At 36.6% G+C, this 27,178-nt stretch overlaps 1 protein-coding gene across 1 annotated transcript in view; it reads right to left on the bottom strand.

The window, feature by feature from the left end:
* LOC117417845 (cytoplasmic phosphatidylinositol transfer protein 1-like) overlaps positions 1 to 27,178 on the bottom strand; it is a 36,919-nt gene that overhangs the window by 5,125 nt on the left and 4,616 nt on the right. The window contains exons 3-9 of the mRNA XM_034925743.2: positions 20,397 to 20,545; positions 14,032 to 14,120; positions 13,908 to 13,915; positions 12,729 to 12,800; positions 11,476 to 11,571; positions 10,474 to 10,629; positions 5,029 to 5,092 (exon numbers count right to left, since the gene is read on the bottom strand). Of these exons, the coding sequence (XP_034781634.1) occupies positions 5,029 to 5,092; positions 10,474 to 10,629; positions 11,476 to 11,571; positions 12,729 to 12,800; positions 13,908 to 13,915; positions 14,032 to 14,120; positions 20,397 to 20,545 (634 nt within the window). The remainder of the gene's footprint in view (positions 1 to 5,028; positions 5,093 to 10,473; positions 10,630 to 11,475; positions 11,572 to 12,728; positions 12,801 to 13,907; positions 13,916 to 14,031; positions 14,121 to 20,396; positions 20,546 to 27,178) is intronic.

The raw sequence follows: 27,178 nt of genomic DNA, 5'->3' as shown, positions 1-27,178 counted from the left end.
CAAGTTGCTCTTCTTCAGCAAATATGTATTTTCCATGCAGAGTTTTGATAAAGGACTTCAGAAGCAATCCATGTTAAAAGCACTTTTTTAATTTTTTTATTATTTGGCATACAGTACCAATATAAATAAATAAAGTCAAAACAAAGTGAAACGACATTCTGCTTCCCTCTCTAACTAATATCTGCTCGGCTGTAAAACAAAATTAAAAAAAAAAAAAATACATAAATAATAATAATAATAATAATAATAATAATAATAATAATAATAATAATAATAATAATAATCCTGGCTTCTTTTCAAATAAACATGGTTCCTCTTTTTTGTGCTACTTCACGATATGCTATGGTAAATTAAGATTAGGCATTGAACAAACGAATAACGAAAACAATGTAAAAAAAAAAAAATCTCAGAAGAATTCTATTTAACTGATAACTTTAGCCTACCCTAGAAGTTTTGACGGTCGGTTATGCAGGATTTCTTTTTTTTTTTAATTGTTAAACATTATTTTGTTGTCCTTGCTTCTCCACCACTACTTTTAAGCCTGGTCAACCCATACTGTTGTTTGCTGCTAAAACGGAATTTTCCCATGTGCTCTTTGAAAGATTTGCATTTAACTGCTAGCTTGTCAAAATGACAGTGGATGGGTAAAGGTGCTTTTGCATGTGATGTAAAAGAAGTCACTTTTTTTAAAATAAGATTTTCAAATGAACAATATGTCTATAGTCTCAGTGATTGCAAATTTCCTAAACATAAATCATAAATTAATATGAAGATATCTTGTGGAAAAATAGATGAATAAAATAAATACAAATGAAACCAAAACATACATTGTGGAGATTGATAGCTATGGATCTTGGCACCCCAGTTTTTGGTTTGTGGCCACCTGCATCTGATTCACGTATTTTCGCACGTCCTCCAATGTCATGTCTGTGGAAAATTTTACATTAGCTGCTCACTGCCAATTTCACTTTCATCTGTATAAACATAAAACTTGGTCAAGCCCTTATAGTCATGTGTATGTCTGTGTGGGGTCTATCCAGTCACTGTTGATATAAACATCATTAAATTGGCACTATCAGAAGTAATTGTAGGGATCTTCACCAATGGAATCACTAGCCTGCGTTGCCCAATGTTTTACACTAGAGGGCACAGTTTACCTTGAAATTCACAAAGAAAACCAGCATCTGTAAAACTTTAAGGACTACATAAAAAAAAAAAACCCTGCAAAACCCATTTGAAATCTTTAAAAAAGATAAAACAGGTCCATTATCAGCTTGCTAATAAAATTCAAATTGAGGAATAAATGCAAGGTCCAATCCATTTCAAGATCATATTTACTATTGATTATTTTCAAAGCCTCCAATAGGACTTTTAGGTTTTCCTTACAAAAGCCATAAGATATTTGCATAGTAATGTTGAAACAGAACTAATTTGGCATTTAGTTGGTTATCTGTACATGTGTTTATGTTACATATGAAGTGGGCTGCTAAATTCTAGGCTTACTTAAAAACAATAAAGGCTTGACCATATTCCTTTAACAAATGCAGATATACACATTATATGTGTCACTGGAGGCCACAATGGTAAGTATAGTAAATCAAGGCCAAGGTTGGCAGAGGCTTGTGCAATTCGAGACCCCATGCTTTTAACCTATAGCTGTGGCCAAAAGTTTTGCATCACCCTATAGAATTAACTAATTTTGCTTCATAAAGTCAATCGAAACCTGCTGTATAATGTTACGTTAAAATACTGAATTACATACTGCTTTGCAGTTTTTCATATACTTAATGAAAAACTGACAAAAATGGAAAAATGTGACATTTCAAAATCTAACATGAAATACTGCACTACTATTATGGCTTCTGGTAGACATTTGATGTTAAATAAAATATCTAAATTATGTTCATATATATTTATATATTTTTTAAGTGTTTAAAAAAAAAGAATCGCGATTAACCTTGCAATTAAAAATGTTAATCTTAGTTAATCTTGGTTTTAACCGCATATTTATATATATATATATATTATCACACTTCGCTTGATTCATGGGCTTGCAGCGATCCTGAATTTCTAAAAGCGTACTCTGTCTAAACTGACGGGTTTCATTTGTTGTTGTGTTGTTGCTAGAAAGTGTATTTTGAGAACTGAAGGCGTGTTTAACATGCAGGTGGTGCTTCAGATTAGATGTAGTTTACGTTTGTGACGCTGAAACTCAATTTGACAGTAGATACGTCACAAAGTCTTTTATTTTGTCAGAAAGTTCTTCACTTTCAGTACTTCGCTCCATAATGCAGTTATAGGACTAACTTTCTATGCAAATGCCGACTGCACTCATTGCGTTGCATGCGCTCAAGTATATTAAAATGGTGTCGCAGGGAATGAATTACGGTATGCCAAGAGGGTCAAGACAGAGGTGTGCGATTAACGCGTGTTAAAAACATTTATCTCCAAAGAAATTAACATCTTAATTCGCAGAAGTAAATTATGTCTCAATCCTAAAATTCTAGGTGACGCAAAACTTTTGGCCATCACTGTACACAGTATATGTGTCACTAGAGGCCACAATGGTAAGGATAGCAAATCCAGGCCAGGGGTCTGTGCTATTCGAGACCCCATGCCTTTAACCTATTTCTCAGCTGCAGGTTTATTTTTAAAACCTTGACATAGATTACCTTTCCAAATCACTTATGGACTTGTTATGACACTGATCCAACTGGAGTCTAAATGGTTGTATCCTATTCCCCTTGAAGCATACTAAATGACCTGTTCAACTCTAATAACGCATACCACCCCCAATGATATGTTTACCATACATTCTACCCTTGTGATTAAGTTATGTTTCGTCTTCAATCCCATAAGAACCAAGGACATGCATACCTGCTATAGAAATCACCATGAGCCTGAGTTACAAAGCAAAGTTTGCTTCCATTTTTTCTAAGTAAAAATGTTTCATGTGAAGTAGAATGTGTAGTAGCCCTTAATTTAAAATGTAGTTCTGAAGCTTTGAACTTTACTTAGAACAAGCTACAACACACTAGTACATCTGGCCCTTTATAGTCATAATATTATTATACCATCCCAGAGACTTAAATGGCTTATGAAAAGAACCTTGTTCAATGCTGATACCAACCCTGATATTAAGAATCTCTTCTCTAAACACTGTCCTGCATTAGATAATATTACACTGTACCCGTACTCTGTCTCAGGAACATCAGCTTAAACCCTTGCTACTGATTTAAGACTGTTTTAATGGTGGGTAAATATTGACACAGCAGGGAAATACTTTTTGGATGAAGAATGTATTCTGCCTGGATGTCAGTTAGTATTCCTGTATCCAGGGAAACAGCAGGCAGTGCTCACAGATTTTTAACAGCTCCTCAGTTTTACAAGCCACTCACATTATTTACAGGTTACACAGAGACATACTTACAATTATCTTTCCGTGTCATAGTTGAAGACAATTTATTTATTTATTTGCAGTTTTTTTTTTCTTTTTTTTTTTTTTAAGAAGCAGTAAAAGTAAATGGCCTTACAAAATTCTCCTGAAAATGCTTGTTTTTTATTTAAAATACATTTAATAAAGTCTACAGCAATATTCTAGATGTCCTTCTATAGAATGCTGATTTCTCTTTGAGAAGCCTAGCTCTCATTCAGCTAATATATAACTTGTGCTGTGAGAACAAGGTAAATGGAAAATGAATGACCTATCCACCCTGATACAGCATTTTGACCCCCCCTTTCCTTTTATTACAGTCTTTGATACAACCAGTTGGACCCCAACCTGGACCTCCTATTTGGAGAAACAAGGAGCAGCAGGCAGCACCTTTACAAATAAAGGAGTGTGTTAGTACTTCTCTAGAAACAGTTAGCTTGCAGATTGGAGTGCTTGTGAATTAGCATATTTTGGATTAAGCTCTGATAAAATTGACCTACAAGTCAGCTGTCCTGGGTAACACCAATGGTGTGGTGCTTTTTTATTTATATATCTCAAGTCATTAAGTTGTAGACACACCTTTGTGGTACATCAAGGTCAGTTCTATAAATAAATGTACCACAAATGACACTTCTTCATTTTAAAAATGAGTTTACTAATAAATGAACACACTACAATTTTTCCCAGGACTGTTCCTTAAGAAGACATAGACAGATCAGCAGTGTTCCTGTTAGCCAGCCAGTAAAGAAGTGATTTTTTAACCCTTTCCACACCATACACCAAAGATACGGCATATCAGCATTGGATGAAACAGCATTAAACTATTGGTATTTTCTGTGTGTGTATCTATGGTTTTATAACAAGTCCTTGTGTGTGATTAGTCTAAAGAGATTCCAAAGCCTGGAGAGACACAAAACAAATAAACGTATTGATCAGGCTGCCTCCAATTTCAATGGATCCATTTCACAGTATCAAGGATTCGTTTGACATATCACAAAGAATTAGATCAAAACATGAATTGTTGTGAATATACTGAATACAACAACCTTCTCTCTCATTTCTCACTAACTAATCTTCACAATTCTGTCAATTGGGGAGATGTACTGAACAGTATCTTACTGATTAATACCCTTTAGCATTATATATATATATATATATATATATATATATATATATATATATATATATATATATATATATATATATATATAGATGTGTGTTTTTGTTGTGCTTTTGTATGCACCAGTATACTAGTTTTACCTCTTTAAACACATGCACATACAAAGACAATATGTGATCATAAGATCCTTCAGCAGTTAACACAATGTCAGTCTCTCGTACTATTTATACCACAAAGACACATCAAACTGCGCTGTACAGGGTGCTTAAATAGCCAATGAAATATCTGGAAATGGAAAGGGCTAAAACATGTTAGTACATAGAAACCTGAGGTACGTGTTCCACAGCAACACCCAGGAGCAAAGAAACAGCATCTAATTAAATCCTGTGGAACCAAGTGGAGGGTTAGTGACAGAGCCAGACCCAGTGAGCCGAGTCTCTAAAGGCAAGCCCGTTTTTTAAAAACAGATACTTACTGTACCACTCGTCCACCCATGCAAACGCCTGCCGGTGTCCTATTAACAGGATATCCCGGATGACCTGAAAAAATACAAAGGGATTTGTTCATTCATCTACACGGCCCCAGATCGGCAGTAAATTGCGCTGTCGTTTAAAAATCATTTTCAAAAATATATTTCGTGAGTGTATGTTTGTCTTAAAATGGGGAAGTAAAATGACTAGTTGGGTCCTAATTTAATATTTAAACAGTAGCATTATTTAGATCAAGTTTGGATCAATTGAATAGACTGGTCATATTGTCCTAAAAATTTAAATAGTATATGTTAGCACATGGTATAAATGCACTGCCATCATATATATATTTTTTCTGTTTTATAATTAACATTATGGTTTCTTTGACTTATTATTAAATAAAGAAAAACAGTCAATATAACAGTGGTCATCACCACCCTTTCCTTTTTTAATTCTAGCCGGCTTTGCGCACACAAAGGTTTACACTTCGTTCAACAGCAGCAGCAGAAGAGGATGTTGACCAGATTACAAGAGATGGGGAGGCAGACTAAAAACAAACCATTATTTTCACACCTCCTCACAGAATTGTATACAGAGCTTACTGAGACATGAAAGCTTCTATTTCTAGACACGGCCCACTGACAACCATTCTCCTACATTGTATTTATATCAGCAGTTGCCTGCCCTTGTGTAAAAACACCCACTCAGCCGACTGAACAGGGCGCTGATGTGGCCTGCGAGGTCAGGCAGCCCCATCCCTAGTCTCCACTTGGAGAGAGCACATTCATCTTGAGAGGGGACACAGTTAACCTTGCTGCAAGAACAGGGTAAGCAAATAAGTCGGAGGCTCAAACAGTAACCCATACATCATGGGTATGATTGCACGCTCATTTGCAAGGTAGCCATACTGAAGCATCTTTAACTGCATTTCCCCAATGTTGCCTTTCTTAGGTGCACACTTCGCTGCATTCTTTTTGAGCATTGTGCTCTTGAGACTAGTAATTGTTTCCACTGACAGTCAGGCTTTCACTTGTAATCAGAAATCTGTGCATGAAATTGGTATTTAAATGTGATGCTTGATTGAGAGATAACATTTTTTTCTGATTATTACTTTTACTTATATATAATTATTAATAAATACATAAGCCTCAAATATATTTTCAAAAAAAAATCATATTGTTGTCTATTACTCCACAAGGTTACATTTTTATATCTCAACATTTCAAAAGAAGTTCAGGATTTGTGCCTGTTTTGAACCATGTGTGCTCACTTAACTTGCTTTAAGAATGCTTTACTAACCACTCTCACTGACACCTGAATGAACCTGCTTGCAGAGGGAGGGGAATCATTGTAACTGAGATGGGCTTCAGTGAGTTACAGGAAAATAATTCCATCTAGGGTTTCTGTGACGTCATAAATTATGAGACCGGTTGAGTAACTTCTAAACTGTCACAGAAACCCAAGATGGAATTGTTTTCCTGTAACTCACTGAAGAGGCCCATCTATTTATTTTTTATAATACATGGATGCCCTTGTGATGCTAATATTAAAGAAGTCGAGGTTCAGTAGTACAGCTGGGTTTTTTTAAACGTAGTGTTTCAGTGCTGTACAGACATTCTATGTCGTTATCCGTTAGTGCTTCAGCTTTATTTGGATGATTGCCTTTACCTTGTTTTAATTTCCTGTTCCTCTTCAGTTTCTCTGAGATATGAATGTACCAGCTTTACATCATTTTTTTTTTTAACGTATTCACACTATATGAACATAATTTGAATCTTTTATTTAACATCACATAATCAAAGAAACTACAAAATGGTATCGCAAAAGTGTATGGAAAACTAAAAAGCGGTATGTATTATTATTATTATTATTATTATTATTTATTAGCAGATTGTAATTCAATATGTTAACATATCACTATTCAGCAGGTTTCATTTGACTTTATGTAGCACAATTAGTTAATTCTATAGGGTGAAGCAAAACTTTTAGGTTTCTAATTACGCCAACAGGAAGATCTGGCATGCAATGGCACTGGTGTCTTATTTCTATCCCTGAAATATTTTGGAAACAGAAATATAAAACGTGCTTCTTTGAAATGATTTATGCGACATGACTGAAAATCATAGTAATAATAAATATGATCATGGGTAATCAATTCAAAAGAATAATTTGAACACAAGGCTGTCCAGGAATAACCCCATTTAAAGCAGTACACAAATCATGTGTTTTCCATGTGTCGAGCCTAGTATCCTGCTGAAGGTCATACACTGGAAGTGATAAGCATCAGAGGTCTCTTTTCTTTCCACAAATTAGATCACATTTTTACAGAACGTACTTTGTTTTTATAGCGTTAGGGTTCCTGGAATTCTGTTAGTTCATTTTCCAAAGACTTTTCAAAATTCCATGGCACCACTCTTAAAGCTTTTTGGCTTTCACGTTATATGACTGCAGTTAATGAATTTGATTTTATTGCCAACCTGCTGTTCCTGTAAACAGACGTTGTATCTTAGCTACCGACATGTCTGGCATAATACCTGCCTCAGGATCATATTGATTTTTGTTTTTCTCCCATTCCTTTGAAGATTTGAATCTTATACGACAAACAATGTTGTAAATTAGAAATCTATTTTTTTTCCCATATAATATACTGTATTTACTCAAATTTAAGTCACAGTTTTGTGGCCAAAATAAAAGTTCAAATTTGGGGGGAGTGACTTGGATTTGTGGTTTTTAGTTAGGGTTCCAATTTACATTTGCACATGTCAATTATTCTGGTGCACTTGAACAAGACCAACTGTACACAGTACTGCCCACTACAGGTATTACTCTCGGTACAGTACCGGTATATTAAAATGGCTGCACAGCGAACTCCATGAACATTTTTTAATGCAGCTTTTAAAAGAAAAGTAATTTTGTTTGCTGAAGAAAAGAGAAACTGCAGCATCTGATGTGTCATATTTTCTTTTTCCATTTGCATTTGTAATATAGTTGGTGACATACTTTAATGCTTTAATGTACAGTAATACAGTGTTCCCTGCTGGCACCCAGAAATTAAAAAGTAATTTAACCGTTAATTATTGTGTTTTTTTCATTAAGAGTTAAATGTGACTTGCATTCAGGGTCTTTTTTTTGGGGGTTGACTTAAATTCGAGTATACATTGTATAGATTCACCACTTTTAAAACAATTCTAATTCAACTGATATTCATTCAAAATGCCATAGCCAAATACCACAAATATCCACCTCTTTGCAATTAAACCCTCTAGCATTAACAATTTGGTACTGGTACCAGTTTATTTGTATAGGACACTCTGAATATATATATATATATATATATATATATATATATATATATATATATATATATATATATATATATATATAATTTTCAAAAAGGAAAACAAGACATTGACTACTATGGATTAGAGTACACATCCAGAGTTCTGTGCGTTCTCTTTTTTGAATTATGTTTTTAATTGAATTGGAAAATGAATCATCAGCTAAAAGGTGACATCATAGAATGAGAATTCTTTAAAGTAATGTTAAAGAGTAAGTAGCGGAGTTCCAAAAAATATAGCATTATACATCCCGACGCGTTGCTACAACTGTTTAAATAACGCACCTGTAATTTCTCTTTTCATTGTTAAGATCCTGACAACTTTTTACACTTATAACTTTAAAATCAGTTTCAAAGCTCTTTTTAAAATATCCGCTCTAGTGCACTGGGGTTTGAGATCTGTCCTCTAAATCACTGCAAGAGCGATTTAAAAAAAAAATAACAACAACAACAAAAATAACATAAGAAATGCTCTGGCTTTTCTGTTCCGTACCACATCATGGATCGTTATTGCTGTGTTACCTGTTTGACAATGTGGGCAATAATCCTTACACTATCAGTGCACTAGAGCAGACATTAATGTACTGTATAGTAAGCAACAACAGCAATACTGTTTGACTCACAACTGTGCTCTACATCCATTTAGTGGGGAATACCACTGGCCTTCCCACACAAGCATTAATATAGCAGGAATGATATCTATCTATCAACTGCATGGATGCTCTGAGGTAGCTCAATCATAAAAATCTGCAGTTAATTATCTGCGGATACAGTTGTTATCTTATATATTTCAGTGTAATGATAAGTTGGTACTTTTAAAAAGTATGCTTACATAATACATAGTTATTTAATTCTTATAAGACTCCTGACATATCATTACCTGAACAGGGAGCATGTGTGTGTCACAATGGAATTGTCTTAACAAGTGCTACTTTATTTATAAAAATTAACTGCAGTTTGTATCTTATATATTTTAGCTATTGGCCAATTATTTGTTCATTTGTTCGTTTATTTGAAATGGCTTTCAGTTCTGGCTCAGTGTAATTTACACTGAAGCCTGTTATTGGTTAACAAATTGTGGTAGTCATGGAAACTTTAGAACTTAAATGCAGAGTACAGGGCTCTGTGATGGGTTAATGCATTTGAAAGCTACAATTTAATGGATGTACAGTACCAAGTTCTGCATTTCATTATTCTGAATGCAGCCTCCATCTATGTGAAGCTTATTAAAATTAATTAACCATCTTTAACAATGGTTTTCTTTGTATTAGGGGAATCATAAAGGAAATTGTGCAAGAACAAGTGCAACCTTTCAATTTCTTTGTTTTTCCAAAAACATTAAAAATAGATTTATATTCAAATTGGTTAGCGAGAGTAGGTCAGGCATTATGAAGAAGGTCAGGTAGTCAATTAAGTTAATGTTAACCTGTTTTACATTATGACACACAAACATCTAAAACAAAAAACAGTACTTGAATGTTCATTATATCTGCTTAACTTACATTGCCAACAAAAAAAGAGTACCATTTGTGTGTGAACGCCTCTAGGTGTTTCAATTTGCACATGAATGCACATGTGTATTCTGTGCATGCATGTCACTGTACATGCATGCTTTCCATAAATGCACTGAGTAATCAAGGAAAAGTCTCAGTCTTATGTCTGCAATTGGGACATAAGCATGTCTATTGGAGCAATGCATAAAGACATCAGTATAGGTTAATAGGGCATGAGTGAGATGGGCAGGTATACATGGATGGGTGTTATACAATGCAACAAAGAAAAATAATGGTGTATGGGAATAGCAACCACCAAATCCATGCACATTAAATAGGCGAGTCCAAGACTATTCTGTATCTTTTCAGAACCATTTACTGTCTGCATACAATCTTCACATCCTTACCTTTAAATCCGGCTAAACTTCTCTCTCCCAGTCTAGATCCTCTTCACTAAACTGTTCATCAAAAGACCCTTTTCAGTGGTGCAGACATAAGGCTTTCATTCAAAGGAATTGCCGAGGCTATCTTAGTATGCCACCCATTCAAACTGATTGATTAAAGCTGCTCAGGAGGCTTCCTAGAACCCCATCCACTTCCAAACATCTTAAAAATCCTACCTTGTGCACAAACTGCTCCACCCTGGTCTGGAGCCCCCACACCTCAAACTTGACGCTGACCAGTTTGTAGGAACACATAACTGGCTTGTCTTTCTCTCTCCAGCCCTCTTTCAAGGGTCCCCGTCCTGTTTTTATTGACGCAAAGCAACGGAGGTCCTGCCACAAACAGAAACTTGCATCTTAATAAGTCATTAAAATGATACCTTATTGTGTTTATTATTATTTACAAAACTTTTTTTTGCCTAATTTTCAGTTGAACCCTTTCATATACTCTGAGATGCATAATCTTTGTGTGCATCCTGCAACGTAATTAGATGTGTAAAGTGAATAGTGTAGTCCAAACTGTCTTTGCCATATGCTGGTGTGTAGGTTAGCCATGCCTCAAGATCACAAAGAACATTTATTTTCAGTTTTAATTTACAAATATAAAAACACCTTGACGGCATTGTTCACCTGCAAGCAAATAATACAGTCATTTACACATTTGTTAAATCAATAACATAGGCATTTCAAATGGAAAGGTTTTTTGGTTAAACATGCTTAACGCTTGGTATCTGGTGAGATCAAGCCAATGCTTAATCATACTCGGTACCAATATAAGTAACACCCTAATGCAAGTCATTTAATATTACCAGGCATGATCCGTGGAGATGCTGTGTGTCAGTTTATCTCAAAAACCAAACCTCCATAGATTGGATGTGCTGTTCAATATGTAATTTCACTCTCCAGAATCAATTTTTACTCTGTGATGCCCAGTAATTTAGGATGATTGTTTCTCATATGTATCAATCTATAAAAAATGTGGTTGTTTTATTTTAACTTGTTTCTGCCTATAATAGCAGTTTGGGAGGCAGCTCTTCATATTTACACCGGTGGAATAGATCCCAGATATCATGTTATGTTATAACAAGGCTCTTAAGGAGGTCTGGGTACCACTGCATTGAAGCAGACCTGTATGGTTCAGTTCATAATATACATTATTAGTTATATATAATAACTTACCTCTGAGCTTTTGTAGTGTCTGTCTGGGATATCATCATATGCAATGTCCAGAAAACACACCTCACGTTCGGAGTTATTTTTATCTGTATTAAAAATCTGTGAAAATATATATGAAAAAGATATCAAATGTGTGTTTAGTAATGAACAGATGGGAGAGCATGGATTAAAATAATCAGTTTAAATATGTGTGCAATAAGACAGGTGCTTGAAGGACTGAGCACACACATTTAAAAAAATAAAATAATAAAGTGCAGAGAAACATCATCTGTAATTGACAAACCCAGGACTGGAAGACCCAAAAAGCTAACAAGGATGAGCAATACTTGAAGATAATGTCCTTAAGGAATAGAAAGAAGACAGGCATTGAATTGACAACAGAACTGACAGAAGGCACAGGTGTTGTTGTCCATCAAATCAACAGTATGAATGTCACTCTTGAAATCAGGACTTAAAGGATGTGTTGCAGTAAGAATACCTCTGTTAAGAAAGGGGAACAAGACTAAAAGGCTAAAATATGCACAAGAACACAGAAATTGGACTATGGAACAATGGTCAAAGGTGCTTTGGACTGTTGATGGATGGACAACGACACCTGTGCCTTCTGCCAGTTCTGTTTTCAATTCAACACTTGTCTTCTTTCTATTCCTTAAGGATATTATCATCAAGTATTGCTTTTGGGTCTTCCAGTCCTGGGTTTGTCAATTATAGATGATGTTTCTCTGTACTGAAAATCAAGTGATGTGAGCTATTTCACTCAATGTTTTTACTACTTTATGCAAGTCACGGTTGTATAATAGTAGAAAACACCAGTGGAGGCTTTGAGTAAATTGTTGACGCTCATAATGCATCAGTGTAGGAAAATGCAACACGTCTAAAGACTTAATAAACTGTGATATAAAACTGGTTCATCTGTGTATGTGTGTGTGTGTGTGTGTATATATATATATATATATATATATATACACAGATGAACCCGTTTTATATTACCTCATTTAATATCATACCCCGTTTATTATCACGATTTTTCAAAAACTACTCGCCATGCACCACAGATTCTTTAAGAAATGACCTCTCTAAATATCATCTCACAAACCCGCTTTTTGTCACGTTTTGTGCAGCCTGTCAAACACTGCGTGGCCGGGCCTTACTAAGTAAACACAGGATATCATATGATTAATTTCCAACGCAACGTAAATGTAAAGAACGACTAAATGTACAGTATTAAAACACTGCTATATTCATGCAAGACTTACATTTTCATTATCTCCACAATTGTCTTCATATTTTGTTTCTATATGAATCGAGAATTTCGGTAAAAAGGAACACTGCAAAGGAAAAGCAAAAGGCAATTAATATACAAATTGGACTGTATCCAAGACTTCTAGCACATTATTCACAGTAGTACATTATCACCACTCTTTGCTGCCCCTACTGTGCTACAAATATTCATAGAGACACTTCAACTGTAATACTGTTAAAACGTAAAAACATTTGCGGTATTGCCATGAATAAAATTATCTTTTTAGTCCGTACACATAACTAAATATAAATTAAGAAAAAAACTTCAGATGGTATAACACATCAAAAATATCTGTCAATTTTTTGCAAGGCTTCTGCATGCAAAAGTCATATTAAATTGACCATTAAAACTCTTGAAAAAGGTAATTCCTAAAATAATTTGATGGTAAAACATGTTTGCTTAATAAATTATGCACACCTCTTTCAGCACAGAGCTGTTCTGCAGATTGGAAAAATGTTAAAGAAATCACGCTGCACACACAAAGTACACTAACTCATTGCCTTTCCACATCTCTGCTCAAGTTGTGAGCTTTTTTCTGTGACTAGAGTTAAATGAAATACAGCCTAATATTTTACAAGCACACGCTTGACATCCTGCAATTTCACTACGCAGAACTCTGCTCCATTAGAGACTGCTAAGAGAGAGCTTGTGCAGCCCACACAACAATGACTGCTGCACATACTCACTCACATTAACGGAGGAGCTTAGCAAAAAGGGAAATCAATATATGACACCGGCTGATGAAACAAGAAAAGGAAGTACATGGCTACATTTCTCCAGACCGAACACATACTGTATATTTAGTTCAGTTTGACAATTTTATTGATGGGAAAGGATATGAGGCAGTTGTGTAAATAAATATAAGGTACATATATTCTGTCAGAAGTAGTCAGATTTATCTTGGTATTTTGAAAATGCCTTCCTACCTGTTCATCCCAGTGGAAACTGTGGGCCAGACAATCACAAGCACCTTGTGATAAACTATCCACAACATGTAAAACAGCAACAGGTTACCAGACTTTTGTCTTCAATAGCTAAGGTTCAGTTGGTTGGTTCAGTGTAGAAGTCACCATGACCATTTACAGAATTAGGTTTTAGCCCTGTCTTCATGGTTAAATGTATGGAAACTTACCGTATATTCTAGAGTTGACAGAAAATCCACAGCAAACATAGAAAAAAAAGAAAAATAAACAAAGGTGAAAAATATAGACACATCACAATTCAATGTATTAGTTTTATATGAGCCACCTCCATACCTGTGATTGTGTAAGGATAGTAGTTCCAGGCCTTCTCTGTGATATAAAATATCCGGGGAACCACAGCTCGCGCCCAGCTGGGAAGCTTACTGAAAACGGCAAGTAAACAAATCATGTGCTAGTTAAACAAAAAAAGTGTATATACATAGAGTGATTATAAAGTCAGTTTGACACTTCGCTCTGCTGTTGTGGAAAAGAACATTCACTTTGCAGGGAGACATGTAGCTTGAAGGCACCAATTGATTAAGAGCTTCACATGGCCACCATGTGTCTCAGAGAAGAGTTCCATCATCAACATTAAAAATTGAAATCACCCTGTATTCCTCAGCAGTACAAACAAACAAACAAAAACCTCAGAAAAAAAATGGACAAAATTAAGACATACTACAGTATACGGCTTATAGGCATGGAAAAAATAGAAATACAATCTCAGCATCTCTCTCTCTCTCAATTGTCATACTTTTGCATGTAAAATAAAATCGAAATAGAAGAGAAGTTACAGCTCAGCTTGTACATCAATCCCCCTGAAACTCACAAGTGAGGGGGGGCGGGGGAATAATGGTGAGCCCAGAATAGAAGCCGATTCTATGTGGGATTCTATAAGTAGTCTGCATGATTGATCCTGAGCTGCTATATTCAATAGCAAGATGAATGCTTTTATCTCGAGGGAGTAAGGCATTGCTGTGTCATTAATTACAAGCAGTTAAAATCTACGCTATTACTGGAAGAAATTGAAAGCTAGGAACAGAGGTGTTATTTCCTGGAATATTAAAAGGCTGATTAAAATACCACAGGCGAATATTTTTAAACTTGTAATAAACCTTAGCTGTGATGTAACTGCGAGCGAGATCAAATGTACTATGATTTATTCCCAGACTTACAGCAGGTTATCAAATAGATACTGCATAGTACCAGTAAACCATTTTTTTTAAGGTGTTAGTTACCGAGCTTAAGGATCAAATCTAAATGTTCTGAACACCTCTAAACCAGCTATTTGTGTGATACTCAGATATTCAGATAGTTGTCCAGTATTACGGTAAAAGGCAGTCAGAGATGTTTTGTTTCCATGTCCAAGTAATGCATATTGCAGCTAAATAAGCTTGTAATGTTTCATACAAAACAGAAAAGTGTATGAATAAATTAAATTAAATGTTTTAATTGTTATTCTGTTTTTGTGTGCTTTAATGACTTGTGCAGACCTACTTTATAAACATCTAGTTTAAAGGATTTCATTAAACATGCAGACATGTAACACTGTACAGACCCCTTGAACCTGAATTTCTCTTAGTACAAGTATTCATGTTACCATACTGCTGCAAAACTTGTTTGAGTTCGCTACTCCACACACTTCTAAAAGCCATCAGTAGACAAAAGTGAAAAAAACTCAAATATGAGCACACTTGATGAAAATGGAGATTGGTTTTTTGGGGGGGGGTTTTTAAACCTATGAAATCCTATTAAGATATGACATCTTGTGTCAAGGAGATGAGTTGTGAAAACATGAAGAGCTAATGGACACTATTCTTCACCACAGTTCTCGAATTTGGTGTTTCATTATCATCTTTAGTCAGCATAATAGTTACTGTGTATTAGTGTTACTGTGTGCTTTTGTTCCTTGGAATGGAAAATGAGGTGTCATGTCCACCTCACTGTACTCTTTTCTTTAACCATTAGGCAAAACTGCCTCCTGAGGTAAATTACTATGCCATTGGAAATGACTCCATTCAAACATTACCATATGTATAGAACTATTTTTGTACAGTGCTCATGCTTAAATCAAAGGTTTGTTTCACCATGAGATTGGAAATACCTATGCGGAAATTGCAGTCATATATGAATCAGAACAAATGTTTGACCTATTCTGGCTGATGCACGTGACTTTGGACATTATAAACCCAAATTGTTCCTGTCACCTCAGTGGCATGTTACCTCAGATTTTTAAAAGAGTAATGTCACACAAAGAACCGAATCTGTTTAATATTCTCTGCATTCTACTTTCTGATTACTCATACTGCACAATCTCCTCATAGGAACAGCTTTTGTGGCACTGGAAATAGGCCAGTACATATTTTCTGCTTTTTTGTATGTAACTACTATGAAATTGTGTAAAAGCATATTTAGTCATTATGCACGTGTTTGTTTTTCTTGATCAAACAGACCTGCCTGTTGCTGACCGCTAACCGGATGGAGTTGATGGCTGATTTGGAGTGCTGACCACACTCTCTTAAATGTCCCAGCATATGGCTTATCAATCCCCAGACTCTGTAAAAGGGTTGTGTCATGCTGTAGTCAGTGACAGCTTGAACCCATGCTGTGTACTTTTCAGCCTGCTTGAAGCCTTGAAGATTAAAATAGGCTCTGTGGGAGACAAAACCCATCTAACAGAATCCCAGAATACCTCTGCCACTGTGACTTCTGGTAAAGTAATCAAAAGAATCAACAGTGGAGGCAGGCAGCAGGATAAATAGAGTTGGGGACTAAGCAAAAGGAGATCCTGGGTTAGACTCCTTACACGGTCACTGAAACTGTGTGAAATGCGTTCTCTCCTTGGTACAAGCTGTACACACACAATAACTGCCCCCCTGCATGCTGTACCTATCGTATTACTTTATTTTGTATACTCCCCCATATTTTTCACCTTTTGACATCTGTCCAAAACCAACAAGCAGCAATACAATCTCATTTGCAACAGTACTGATGGTATGCATTTGTTCCAGAGGTTAGTCAGCAGTATTGGAAACATGGGATTTCCTGCACAATGGTCTTTTCTCCTCTAAACACCATGTCAGGTGCCTATGTATGTATTACGTCCCTTGCTGTGGCCAACTTTACAGCAAAGACCTAAGCCAGTGTATGAATCACTTGCATTAAGAGTGTTGGATATAGCTGAAGCAATGGAAAACCGTGGCACTCCAGCAGAGCGGCTATCGGATGGAGTGGATAAAGGACCTGAGGAACATAATCAAGCTCTCTGGCTAACAGTCTCATCGTCAATGAGAGCAGACTTATTAAAAATGGACTTCATTACAAAGACTTGTGGGAAAGGGTAGTAAAAATAGCTCTTGTTGGCAGATTCGGCCCTTTTGCTTTTTCAGCTCGAGAACAATCTGAAACTGGAGTTCACTTCACAAAGGGTTGCCTGGCAACTGCAACGGCACAATATGAAATCTCTCAACAAAAAAAATAAGAAAAAAAGAATCATCAAAATACAGAGTGAGAGGCTTAAAGGGAACGAACCAGTGGGCTAAAAAAGCCATGGGTTCCATCCCCAAAAGATACGACGATACTGTATACGTATGGCAAGCTGGCTTGAAAGACTAAGCTATGAGTATCAGGGTTAGAGCTTCTGAAGTCCCATAGCTCCCTGTTAAGAAGGAGTGCCGATAGAAATACAATCCCAATGAGACTTTACATGGAAGGCTGCTAAACCTTTACAAGGCTGAGCAGTGTTAGTACAACCTACTGTGGACTGTCTAAGGTTTAAAACAAAACTATTGTAATAAACAGCTGACAAAGGAACTCTCAGATAAAGCCTTTGGAGATTTTTTGAGTCATTCGTCTTCATTATCATCATCATCATCATCCTCCTGAGATTCTGATCTTGAGCTCTGAAAAATATTGGTTTCTTGTCAGTGTAACGCTCATTATGGTTCCTATTGGCGCAAGGAAGTAAGGTTCCTCTCGATACTGGTTGATGAGAGTAACGCTATTTGTGGTCCCCACTGGACAAAAAGGAACGTACATTTTTCTGAGAATTAGCTATGCTAAAGGATAGCTTATATATTTGGTAGAAGTAAAACATTAATAAATATTGAAATAAATGAATATATAAATCAATACAAATACATTTATTTGTTTCTTTATCGATCTTGATATTTATTTATTTATTTTTCACTATCATATAAACACTGCCATTTAATACTGTATGAAACGAAAATAAATACTCAACAGTTCTTGTTCAGTTGTATATTAGTGAAGATTGTTGTACATAAAGGTTGTCATGTTTTCATATATTTTTACTTTCAAATAAAAAATATATTGTAACGACCCGGACAATTGCTTTGTTGCAGGACTTGTTGTCTGTTCAGTTTGTCTCGTCTGTCTTTTATGTTACATGTATTGTAAGGGGAATGGGTCATGCCACTACTTAGCATGGGAAGGGGGAGTGAGTGAATGAGTGGGGAGAATGTGTGTTGCTGTTCTCGGGGGTTGCACAGCATGGATGTGACTGGCTGATGTGCCAGACAGCGGCGGGAAACGGTGGGAGGTTATATAATAAGGGGATGCATGAGCCTTGGGACTGGAGACAGTCCAGTGCTGAACTTGAATGAGACACTGTGGGTGCGAATGAGCGAGCGTGTGAGCTGTGACTGGAGAGAATATGCAGTGAAGGTGCCAAGACTAAAACGTAGGGTTATTATTTTGGTGCCGTGAATTCCGGCCCAACAGAAATTCTCTGTAGTTTCAAATAAAACAAACATTTTGAGAATTCAACGCCGTCTCCCTGAGTACTACTTCCTAAACATATAAAAGTTACAATATACTAAATGAACGGATCAAGCTTATTATGATAGTTTGCAAAATCAAATGAATGCTTTCAATACAATCGGGATAATACATAATCATTATTTACAAAATTGTGTTTGTCTCGTTACTTGTTAAAAACTGTAACTTTACTGCTATACTACTTGCAAATGTTGATGGAAGTACAAACTTTGTGGTGTGAAAGCAAGGGCGTCTGCATTGCAAGCTGCATTGGAAGCATGTCTTGGGTTCGATTCCCACACAGGGTTTATATTGCAAACTTTATTTAAGCAATAATATCATTATTGCTATTATAAACCATCTTTATGGTTTTAACAGCAATAACATTAAGATGTATAACCTTTTATTATTTTTTTTTTATATGTCCTGCGGTGCTCGTCCTATGCTGCTGCAGCAGTTCTTCAACGGTATAATTCCACCTGTGAACAGCGAAGGGAACTAAGTTTTCTTAACAAACCAACCAAACATTAAAAAAATCAAAAAAAGTTTTGTTTTTAATTTATTTAAGATGGAAAACACTTAAGACCATTGTGTTTAGTTTTAAATAGGTAAATATAACAAATTGATTCTATAACTAAAAAATATTATTAAACAAATTAATTTATTCTTAAAAGAAAGGAATTAAATTAGTAATTTAAATATTTGAGTTATTTATTTCAAGTTGAATTGCTGGTTTCCTGTGAAAGTGCAGTTTTGAAACATAGCGGGTATGTTCATAGCTGAGATTTCTGAGGGTGGAGCAAAGCATTGGGCTTCGGTTTTTGAATGTGCTTTTGCAGGTTTGCAGTTTGTTGGAAGGTTTGCTGCTGATTTTCAACTATTAACAGCTGGTGCACATCAATAATTGCAGGAGTTAAGACATTGGAAAGATGTGAAAACCATTCTCGTTTGTTGGTTAGAGATGGAGCCAGTAATTTTGTATAGAGGACTCGTTTCTGTGACCTGTATAGCCATTATTTCATGGGTTTGTTGTGGTTATGACAGTTGCCAGTTATACTAGATGTTCTTTTTGGCAGATTGATACCTTTCTGTACTTTATCAGTCATGGTTGTGTGGACATTCTGAGGGCATTTCCTGGCCATTACTGCCCTCTACATCAACCAATCAGAAGACAGCATTCCCCTTCTATTCATCTGACAGGTTCATAATTATGTGTAACAAACACATTTTTAATGTGAAAAAATGTAGTCGATATGAATAACACTTTCATTGAACATACATACTTTTGCACACATAACTTTAACAAGCATATATATATATATAAATATATAAATATATTTGAAATATATATATACAAATAAAGGCAGGATTTGAACCCTAACTAGTCATACTTTCACTCCAACTACATAACCGCTATGCTACACAGATTCACATCTTAAACCTTTCAACAGACTACACTACTATTTACATTTACCCTATCCAAACGGCAATACATTGCCTCATTGGTAAATCCATCTCAGTTACATATGTGAGAAGGAGGACGATGGGAAATGTAGTTCTGAGAGGTTGATGCGGGTACATGGGAAGCCATCTTGAGGTAGGGAATGTAATTTAAAAGTTTAAAAAAGTGGTTAAAATGTAAAATTTAAAAAAATTTAAAGAATACACACACCTTACGTAAACAGTTGTAGCAACACATGGGAACATGTAACTCAAAGGTCCTTATGTACCCTTAATGTCCTCCCACAGACAAATGAGTGGGCTCAGAGTTAGTACAGATTAAAACTGAATATCATTTTAGTTTAGATAAATATGACACTAAAAATAAGACACCCACGGGATTCTAATGGGAAGAAATGCCATTACTGGATTCTGTATACCTGGACAGGTGTACCCTCTTCTCTGTGAACTGCCCCTCTCCATGGACGGGGTCTATATGTGGCTCGTTTCGCACCACCTCCACGCCTTCCCCCTTGTCGCTCTCCTCATGGCTGTGTTTGCTGATGGTATACAGCTGGCCAATCCTGTACTGGATTAAAACAAGGCTATTCAGTGACCAGTACTAAAGAACAGATGAGCCCAGTGCAGAAGCATGTCAACCCATTTTCAGCACCGCTGTCAGGTTTTAGAAATTACAGCACCAAGACAGTGTACATGGTCTGCTGTAGACTCATGCATGTTGGAGACAAATTGGTACATAGAGTAGTGGCAGATCAAACAAACTGGACTGTAAACAAACTGATGGAAGAATATACGGAAGAACTGAATTTCAGTGTAAAAGTAGATAATCAAGGCCACTTTAACTAAGCAGTCTTACCATAGAATCAAACATGAATCCCCAAGGGATGAATCTGATTCCAACATATACGCAGTCCACAAATGAACCCTTATTGCACACAAGGATAGCTGTCAGATCCCAATCAATTTGATAAATTCTCAGTGACCATTAACTAATACAGACTGTCTACAGCCAATTAATTAGCTTCTAGTCCACTGAAGCACAACAGCTGGTGTATTTGCAGGCACTGTACTGTAGATAAGAGTTTATTGGGCAAGGGGATTTTCCCATTACAACCTGTCATCGGGAAGAGGTGCTATGGTGGGCAAGAGAGATTTTAACAGAAGACAAACATGGTTTGTACTCTCTGTTCTTTTTCCATTTGTTTGTTAAGAATTGAATTGACTAGTCTTGAATCTGAAAAAGGGACACAATGATCAGGCACATAATCAATGGACCACAAACCTTGCAGTCTTTGGTGCCTGTTGTGCATGTCATCTTACTGTATGGAAACCTGCGAGTAGTTTTTCCTTGGTGATTCTGTACACAGCTTGGAAAAATACTTGTATTTCTTATTAATATATCAATAAAGATAGCAAGAAATTAGTCAGTTAAATGGGCTGTTAGCAACCAGCAAGGTTAATCATGAGTCACACAAAATGTATGGGTGTGTATGTATGTCTGTATTGTGTGGAACTGTATAGGTACATATATATAAAGATTTAATTTCCATTGCATGACAGTAGGTGTTAGAACTTCATGCTTATATTGGACTCAGCTCTCGCCAAGATAAGCACCAACTAAGACATAGTTTCTTCTACTGTAAACTAATGTGATCCATCTGCGTTTCCTTCCATCTGATGATGTAGAGATCCTTCTGCCTGGTGTTGATGGCGGATGTGTAATGCTGGCTCCAGGGATCAACCACATATAATATGCATTTTTACAGTCTTTAATGCCTATGCAGTTTCTATAGTAACATGCATCCTCAACCAAAGATGTCAACAATAACTCCAAACAAGCTGACTGGTGGAAGTGATTCAAGGAAGAACTGAGAGGAAATAGTTCAGTGCATAAATGGTTGAATCAGCTCTTGTGCCCCAAACCCCACCCCAACCCCTGGAGTTCTTACATCACTGTCTCCCGCTCAGCCACCAACGTCAGATTTATGTCAGGGGTAGGCTAAGAATAGCAGCAGTATAGGAGAAGTTAATGATCTGCCATGGATGGTGTTCCTGGAAACCTGCATTTGAAGCCCAGTTCAGCTGTTGGCATGTGGGCAACCTAGTAAGTAGATTACTTCCTTTACCTTCTCATGCCTCCTGTACCTCTCCCCAGCAATACTGGGCACCAGCAGGGCTACAATGTGCAAAGTCTGTGCTTAACTAAACCAAAAAAATTACAAGGGCTGGTGCTGCTGGTGGTGGGGGTGTGGATGCATTGCAAATGAGCTGAGCTAATAATGACTAATAAGAACATAAAGAAAGGTTACAAACAAGAGGAAGCCATTCAGCCCATCTTGCTCGTTTGGTTGTTAGTAGCTTATTGATTCCAGAATCTCATCAAGCAGCTTCTTGAAGGATCCCAGGGTGTCAGCTTCAACAACATTACTGGGGAGTTGGTTCTAGATTCTCTGTATAAAAAAGTGCCTCATATTTTCTGTTCTGAATGCCCCTTTATCAGATGTCCATTTTTGACCCCTGGTTCTTGTTTCTTTTTTCAGGTCGAAAAAGTCCATCTCGGTCGACATTGTCAATACCTTTTAGAATTTTAAATGCTTGAATCAGATCGCCGTATAGTCTTCTTTGTTCAAGGCTGAATAGATTCAATTATTTTAGTCTGTCTGCATATGACGTGACTTTTAAACCAGGAATAATTCTGATCGCTCATCTTTTCACTCTTTCTAGAGCAGCAATATCATTTTTGTAGTGAGGTGACCAGAACTGAACACAATTTTCTAGATGAGGTCTTACTAATGCATTGTAAAGTTTTAACATTACTTCCCTTGATTTAAATGCAACACTTTTCACTATATATCCCAGCATTTTGTTGGCCTTTTTTATAGCTTCCCCACCTTGTCTAGATGAAGACATTTTTGAGTCAACAAACTCCAAACTCCTAGGGCAGCAGTGTGGAGTAGTGGTTAGGGCTCTGGACTCTTGACCGGAGGGTTGTGGGTTCAATCCCCAGTGGGGACACTGCTGCTGTACCCTTGAGCAAGGTACTTTACCTAGATTGCTCCAGTAAAAACCCAACTGTAAAATGGGTAATTGTATCTAAAAATAATGTGATATCTTGTAACAATTGTAAGTCGCCCTGGATAAGGGCGTCTGCTAAGAAATAAATAATAATAATAATATATCTTTTTCATAGATTACTTCTTCAATTTCAGTATCTCCCATATGGTATTTATAATGGACATTTGAATTGCCTGATTGCAGTACCTTACACTTTTCTATATTAAATGTAATTTGCCATGTGTCTGCCCAGTTCTGAATGCTGTCTAGATCATTTTGAATGCTGCTGCAACGGTGTTTGTCACTCCTCCTATTTTTGTCTAGTCTGTAAATTTAACAAGTTTGCTTACTATGCCAGAATCTAAGTCATTAATGTAGATCAGGAATAGCAGAGGACCTAATACTGATCCCTGTGTTACTCCACTGGTAACCTCGCTCCATTTTGAGGTTTCTCCTCTAATCAGTACTTTCTGTTTTACATGTTAACCACTCCCTAATTCATGTGCATGCATTTTCTTGAAACCCTACTGCGATCAGTTTGAGAATTCATCTTTTATATGGGACTTTGTCATAAGCTTTCTTTCCATGTCATATGCTTTGCAATTATCCATTGTCGATGTTGCATCCACAAAAAAATCAAGCAGGTTAACTATATATAATTGTGATAAAATGAGGCCAGTTCAATGTTACTGGAGGTTCATACTGTATGTAAACCTGGTAAATGTTGTTTCACAGCCAGCAAGTGAGCTCATTAAATGTTTTCATTAATGTGATTCACAAATGTATCACATGTCCAAAATGATCAGTTCTTAATTTCCATTGCCGGAGTTCCCGCAGCACAAGGAGATCAGGGAGTGAGTTCCAATGCAGTGAACTACAAGAAAAGTAAGGAAAGTTATCACAGCTACGCAACTGACAGAGACACACTGCAAGAAACATGATGAGAATATTTTACAAGGGCACTGCTTAAGGTACTTTGATAATATAAACCTGGAAAATCTATCAACTATGCATGAATGTTATTTTTGTATTCATGTTTACAGATGGAGGATTAGATCATAGAGGCTACATTCTACAAACCCTGGAATTGTCTGGTTATGTGTGGTCATTTCCACAAATCACTATTTAAAAAAAAATTATATATATATATATATATATATATATATATATATATATAGATAGATATAGATATAGATATAGATATATACACACACATAATGCAAAAGGAAAACAAATCTGCGCAATGCAGAACTCACAAAACCCAACATGCTTGAGCAGCATTACAGTGCAGTGTAACTGACGCCCACACCTATGCATCAGCTGAAGGTTTAAATCGATCCATCCTTTAACATTGCTGAGACAGCTTTTAAATGCTATCCTAAATCCAATCATTAGTCTTAAGTGTCAGAATTCAAATTTGTTGTAGTTTTATTTTCTGCAGAAAGCTTATGGAAAAAAGAATGCCCCAGGGTTCAAAAGAATTGGGCTATAATATCCTCAACCTGTAGACATTATTGTCCAGCCATCTGGGTTTAAAAATAGTCCCAATAAATTACTTTAATATACCTGAAGTGGGGGGTGGTTGTTTCGTAGTGAAAAACGAGTTTGGATGACGACATTCTGGGCAAAATAATTCTATATAATCCATCTCCAGAAGCAGGAGACGATTCTATTAGGGTGCTGAGCAGCTGCCTCTATTACGGAGAGAGGCTGTCAGAGCCATTTATTGTGTACCTTCCAAACTAGATCTGAGAGCATTGCCTCCTAAACAACAAAAGGGCAATAGAAATGTGATCAGCACTCTGTCAACCAAGGCTGATTATGTGTCCAGGTGAACCAGCTCCACAGTAGGTTGATATATTTGTTTGAACAGGCATGTACCATATTAGCTTTTAAATGTGAATTTATCATGAACAGGAACCAAGCTGTTCTTTCTTTTTGAACAGAGGACCAGTTCGTCACAAACATCTGCCCCCCTAGCCCTGTCATACAGTAGTTCTTGTTTCTGTAAATGAAGGAGGCCTAAAGAATGCTTTTTTCAGAGTTGGAGAATATATTAATGTAATGCTGGCAGTTTTTTTGGCTGATTAAAAAAGACGTACTGTTCAGTTTCTGTGATGTCTCGTGGATATGGCAACGCAGCTTGTTCATAGAGACAGGAAGTTGGGTTTGACATTTCCTGCGATATAGGCCTGGGCCACATTAGGCAGGTCCATGTCTATTCTGAGAATTAGCTACCGTAATGTTACAGCACAGCAGCACTACATTTTCCATTGTTTGAAGACATGTACCTGTACTTGCATGCAGTAGTTCCAATGCCTCTTTACATAGAGAAGAACAACATCTCTCACGCCATCACCCTGCACCATAATACACCAAAGGCTTTCATTGTGATTTTTTAAGGTGTTGCTTAATGAACATGACTACTGTACATTCTCAGCTTGTTATTTTAAAGACAGCAAAACCATTATCCACTTTTTGTGCATAAAATATGCATTCTCCAGATCCATCACCTGCTCCTACTGATCACTACAGGCATGGAAATGTTGGCACCAAACCCCCTCCCCATGGTAGAACAAATTATATCCCTTAATTTAACCTTAATGTAATAGACTGCAGGCTGTTGCATATGGAAATGATGGCTGTATCAAATGTAAACGTATTTGAGAAGCCAGTTTCCATGGCAATGACAATGCATTCAACACTGCCATCAAATTATTCAAGGTCTACTATGTGCAGTATTTAATAAAATCTATTACATTACATTTAATAAAAGCGATTACATTACTGTACAGATAGTACAGTTCATACATTTTGGTTAACAACGTAGCTAAATACGACCGCCACCGCTAAGAAATGGGGGCCATATTTGAATCCCAATATTACAGAGAACATTTTTAAACATACCTGTCAACCCCAATCCCCCCTTCCAACCCTTCCCCTTAATCAGTACTAAAATACCTCATTCTCAGCTTTCCAGAGCTATATATCACCTGGTACCTTAATGAACACTCTTTACATATTTCTCAGCTTCCAATCAAACCTGTACAGCTCCTTGGTGAGCAACAAACCACAGCACAGAATTTTTATTAAAACCATTGATCTCATTAAAAAAGAAAACCACTGTCACTTAAGACTGATAAGGTGTAAAGACTGAACATCTCTCACCCATGCAGCAGGCTTCAGGCCAAGAACAGGTTACGATATTCAGTAGCTCAAAAGTCCATAAAACTCCCTTATTACTCTGCATATAAGGAGATTGGCAGGACATCCAATTCTATCTAAAAAAAAAAATCCTAATATAACTTACTGAAAATTCACAATGTCCCGCTTTCTATAATATTTAATAACATCCTCCTGTAGTCTTGGATATCAATACAAGTTTTTTGGGGAACCATTCTTGAAGGTTTTATTGACAAAATCAGATAACTCTAGTTTTCCCTTTGTTGCAAATATTGTCAGAGAAGTTCTAATAGACAGAGATCTATACTGATTAGAAACTGTTCAAACTGGGGAAACAGCAATGACAGCAATAACAGATTATGTCCAGTAAAAAACAACTAAGCACACAACTTAGCCACTCAGTTGAACAGCATCTGCTGAGAGAGGAAGAGGAAAACCCACCAGCAGTGTAAGCCCATAGCACAGCATGCCAAGCTGCTCCCTTTACCATCAAGGCTCACAGAAACAGACCCCCAAACGTTCGATCAGGTGCCCCCTGTATAATTTGATACCCATGGAGGTCCAATAGGTGGTATTTTTTGGAACAAGCAGCACACAGCAGCAGTAGCCAGAGGGTCAGTAACTACAGGAAGTGACTCAGGGAGGAGTCAGTGTTTGTATCACAGACTGCCTGCCAAGTCGGCATTGGGCCTGCAAGGTTCCTCTCCCTCTTGGCTGACGAAAGGCGGAGAATGAAAAACAACAACTGCTAACCTTTTAAACCAGAACAGCATGTATAGCGCTACAAACCGATAGGCTGACATCTGTACTGGTATAGCTGCTTGAACCTGCCTCCATGGGGCATGACCTGGAAAGTTGTTGAGCGGTCTTTCAGTAAGCTAACTTATTTTTTTCACTACAGGGTTTGTTTGGGATACAAGGTTTTCCTAAGCAACAGATTAAAAAAAAGCACTTTTTATTATTC

This window comes from Acipenser ruthenus, chromosome 13 (assembly GCF_902713425.1).
Source record: "Acipenser ruthenus chromosome 13, fAciRut3.2 maternal haplotype, whole genome shotgun sequence".
In the NCBI taxonomy this organism is placed as follows: Eukaryota; Metazoa; Chordata; class Actinopteri; order Acipenseriformes; family Acipenseridae; genus Acipenser; species Acipenser ruthenus.
The sequence above is the reverse complement of the archived record's forward strand: the minus strand, read 5'-3'. Positions and strand labels throughout refer to the sequence as shown.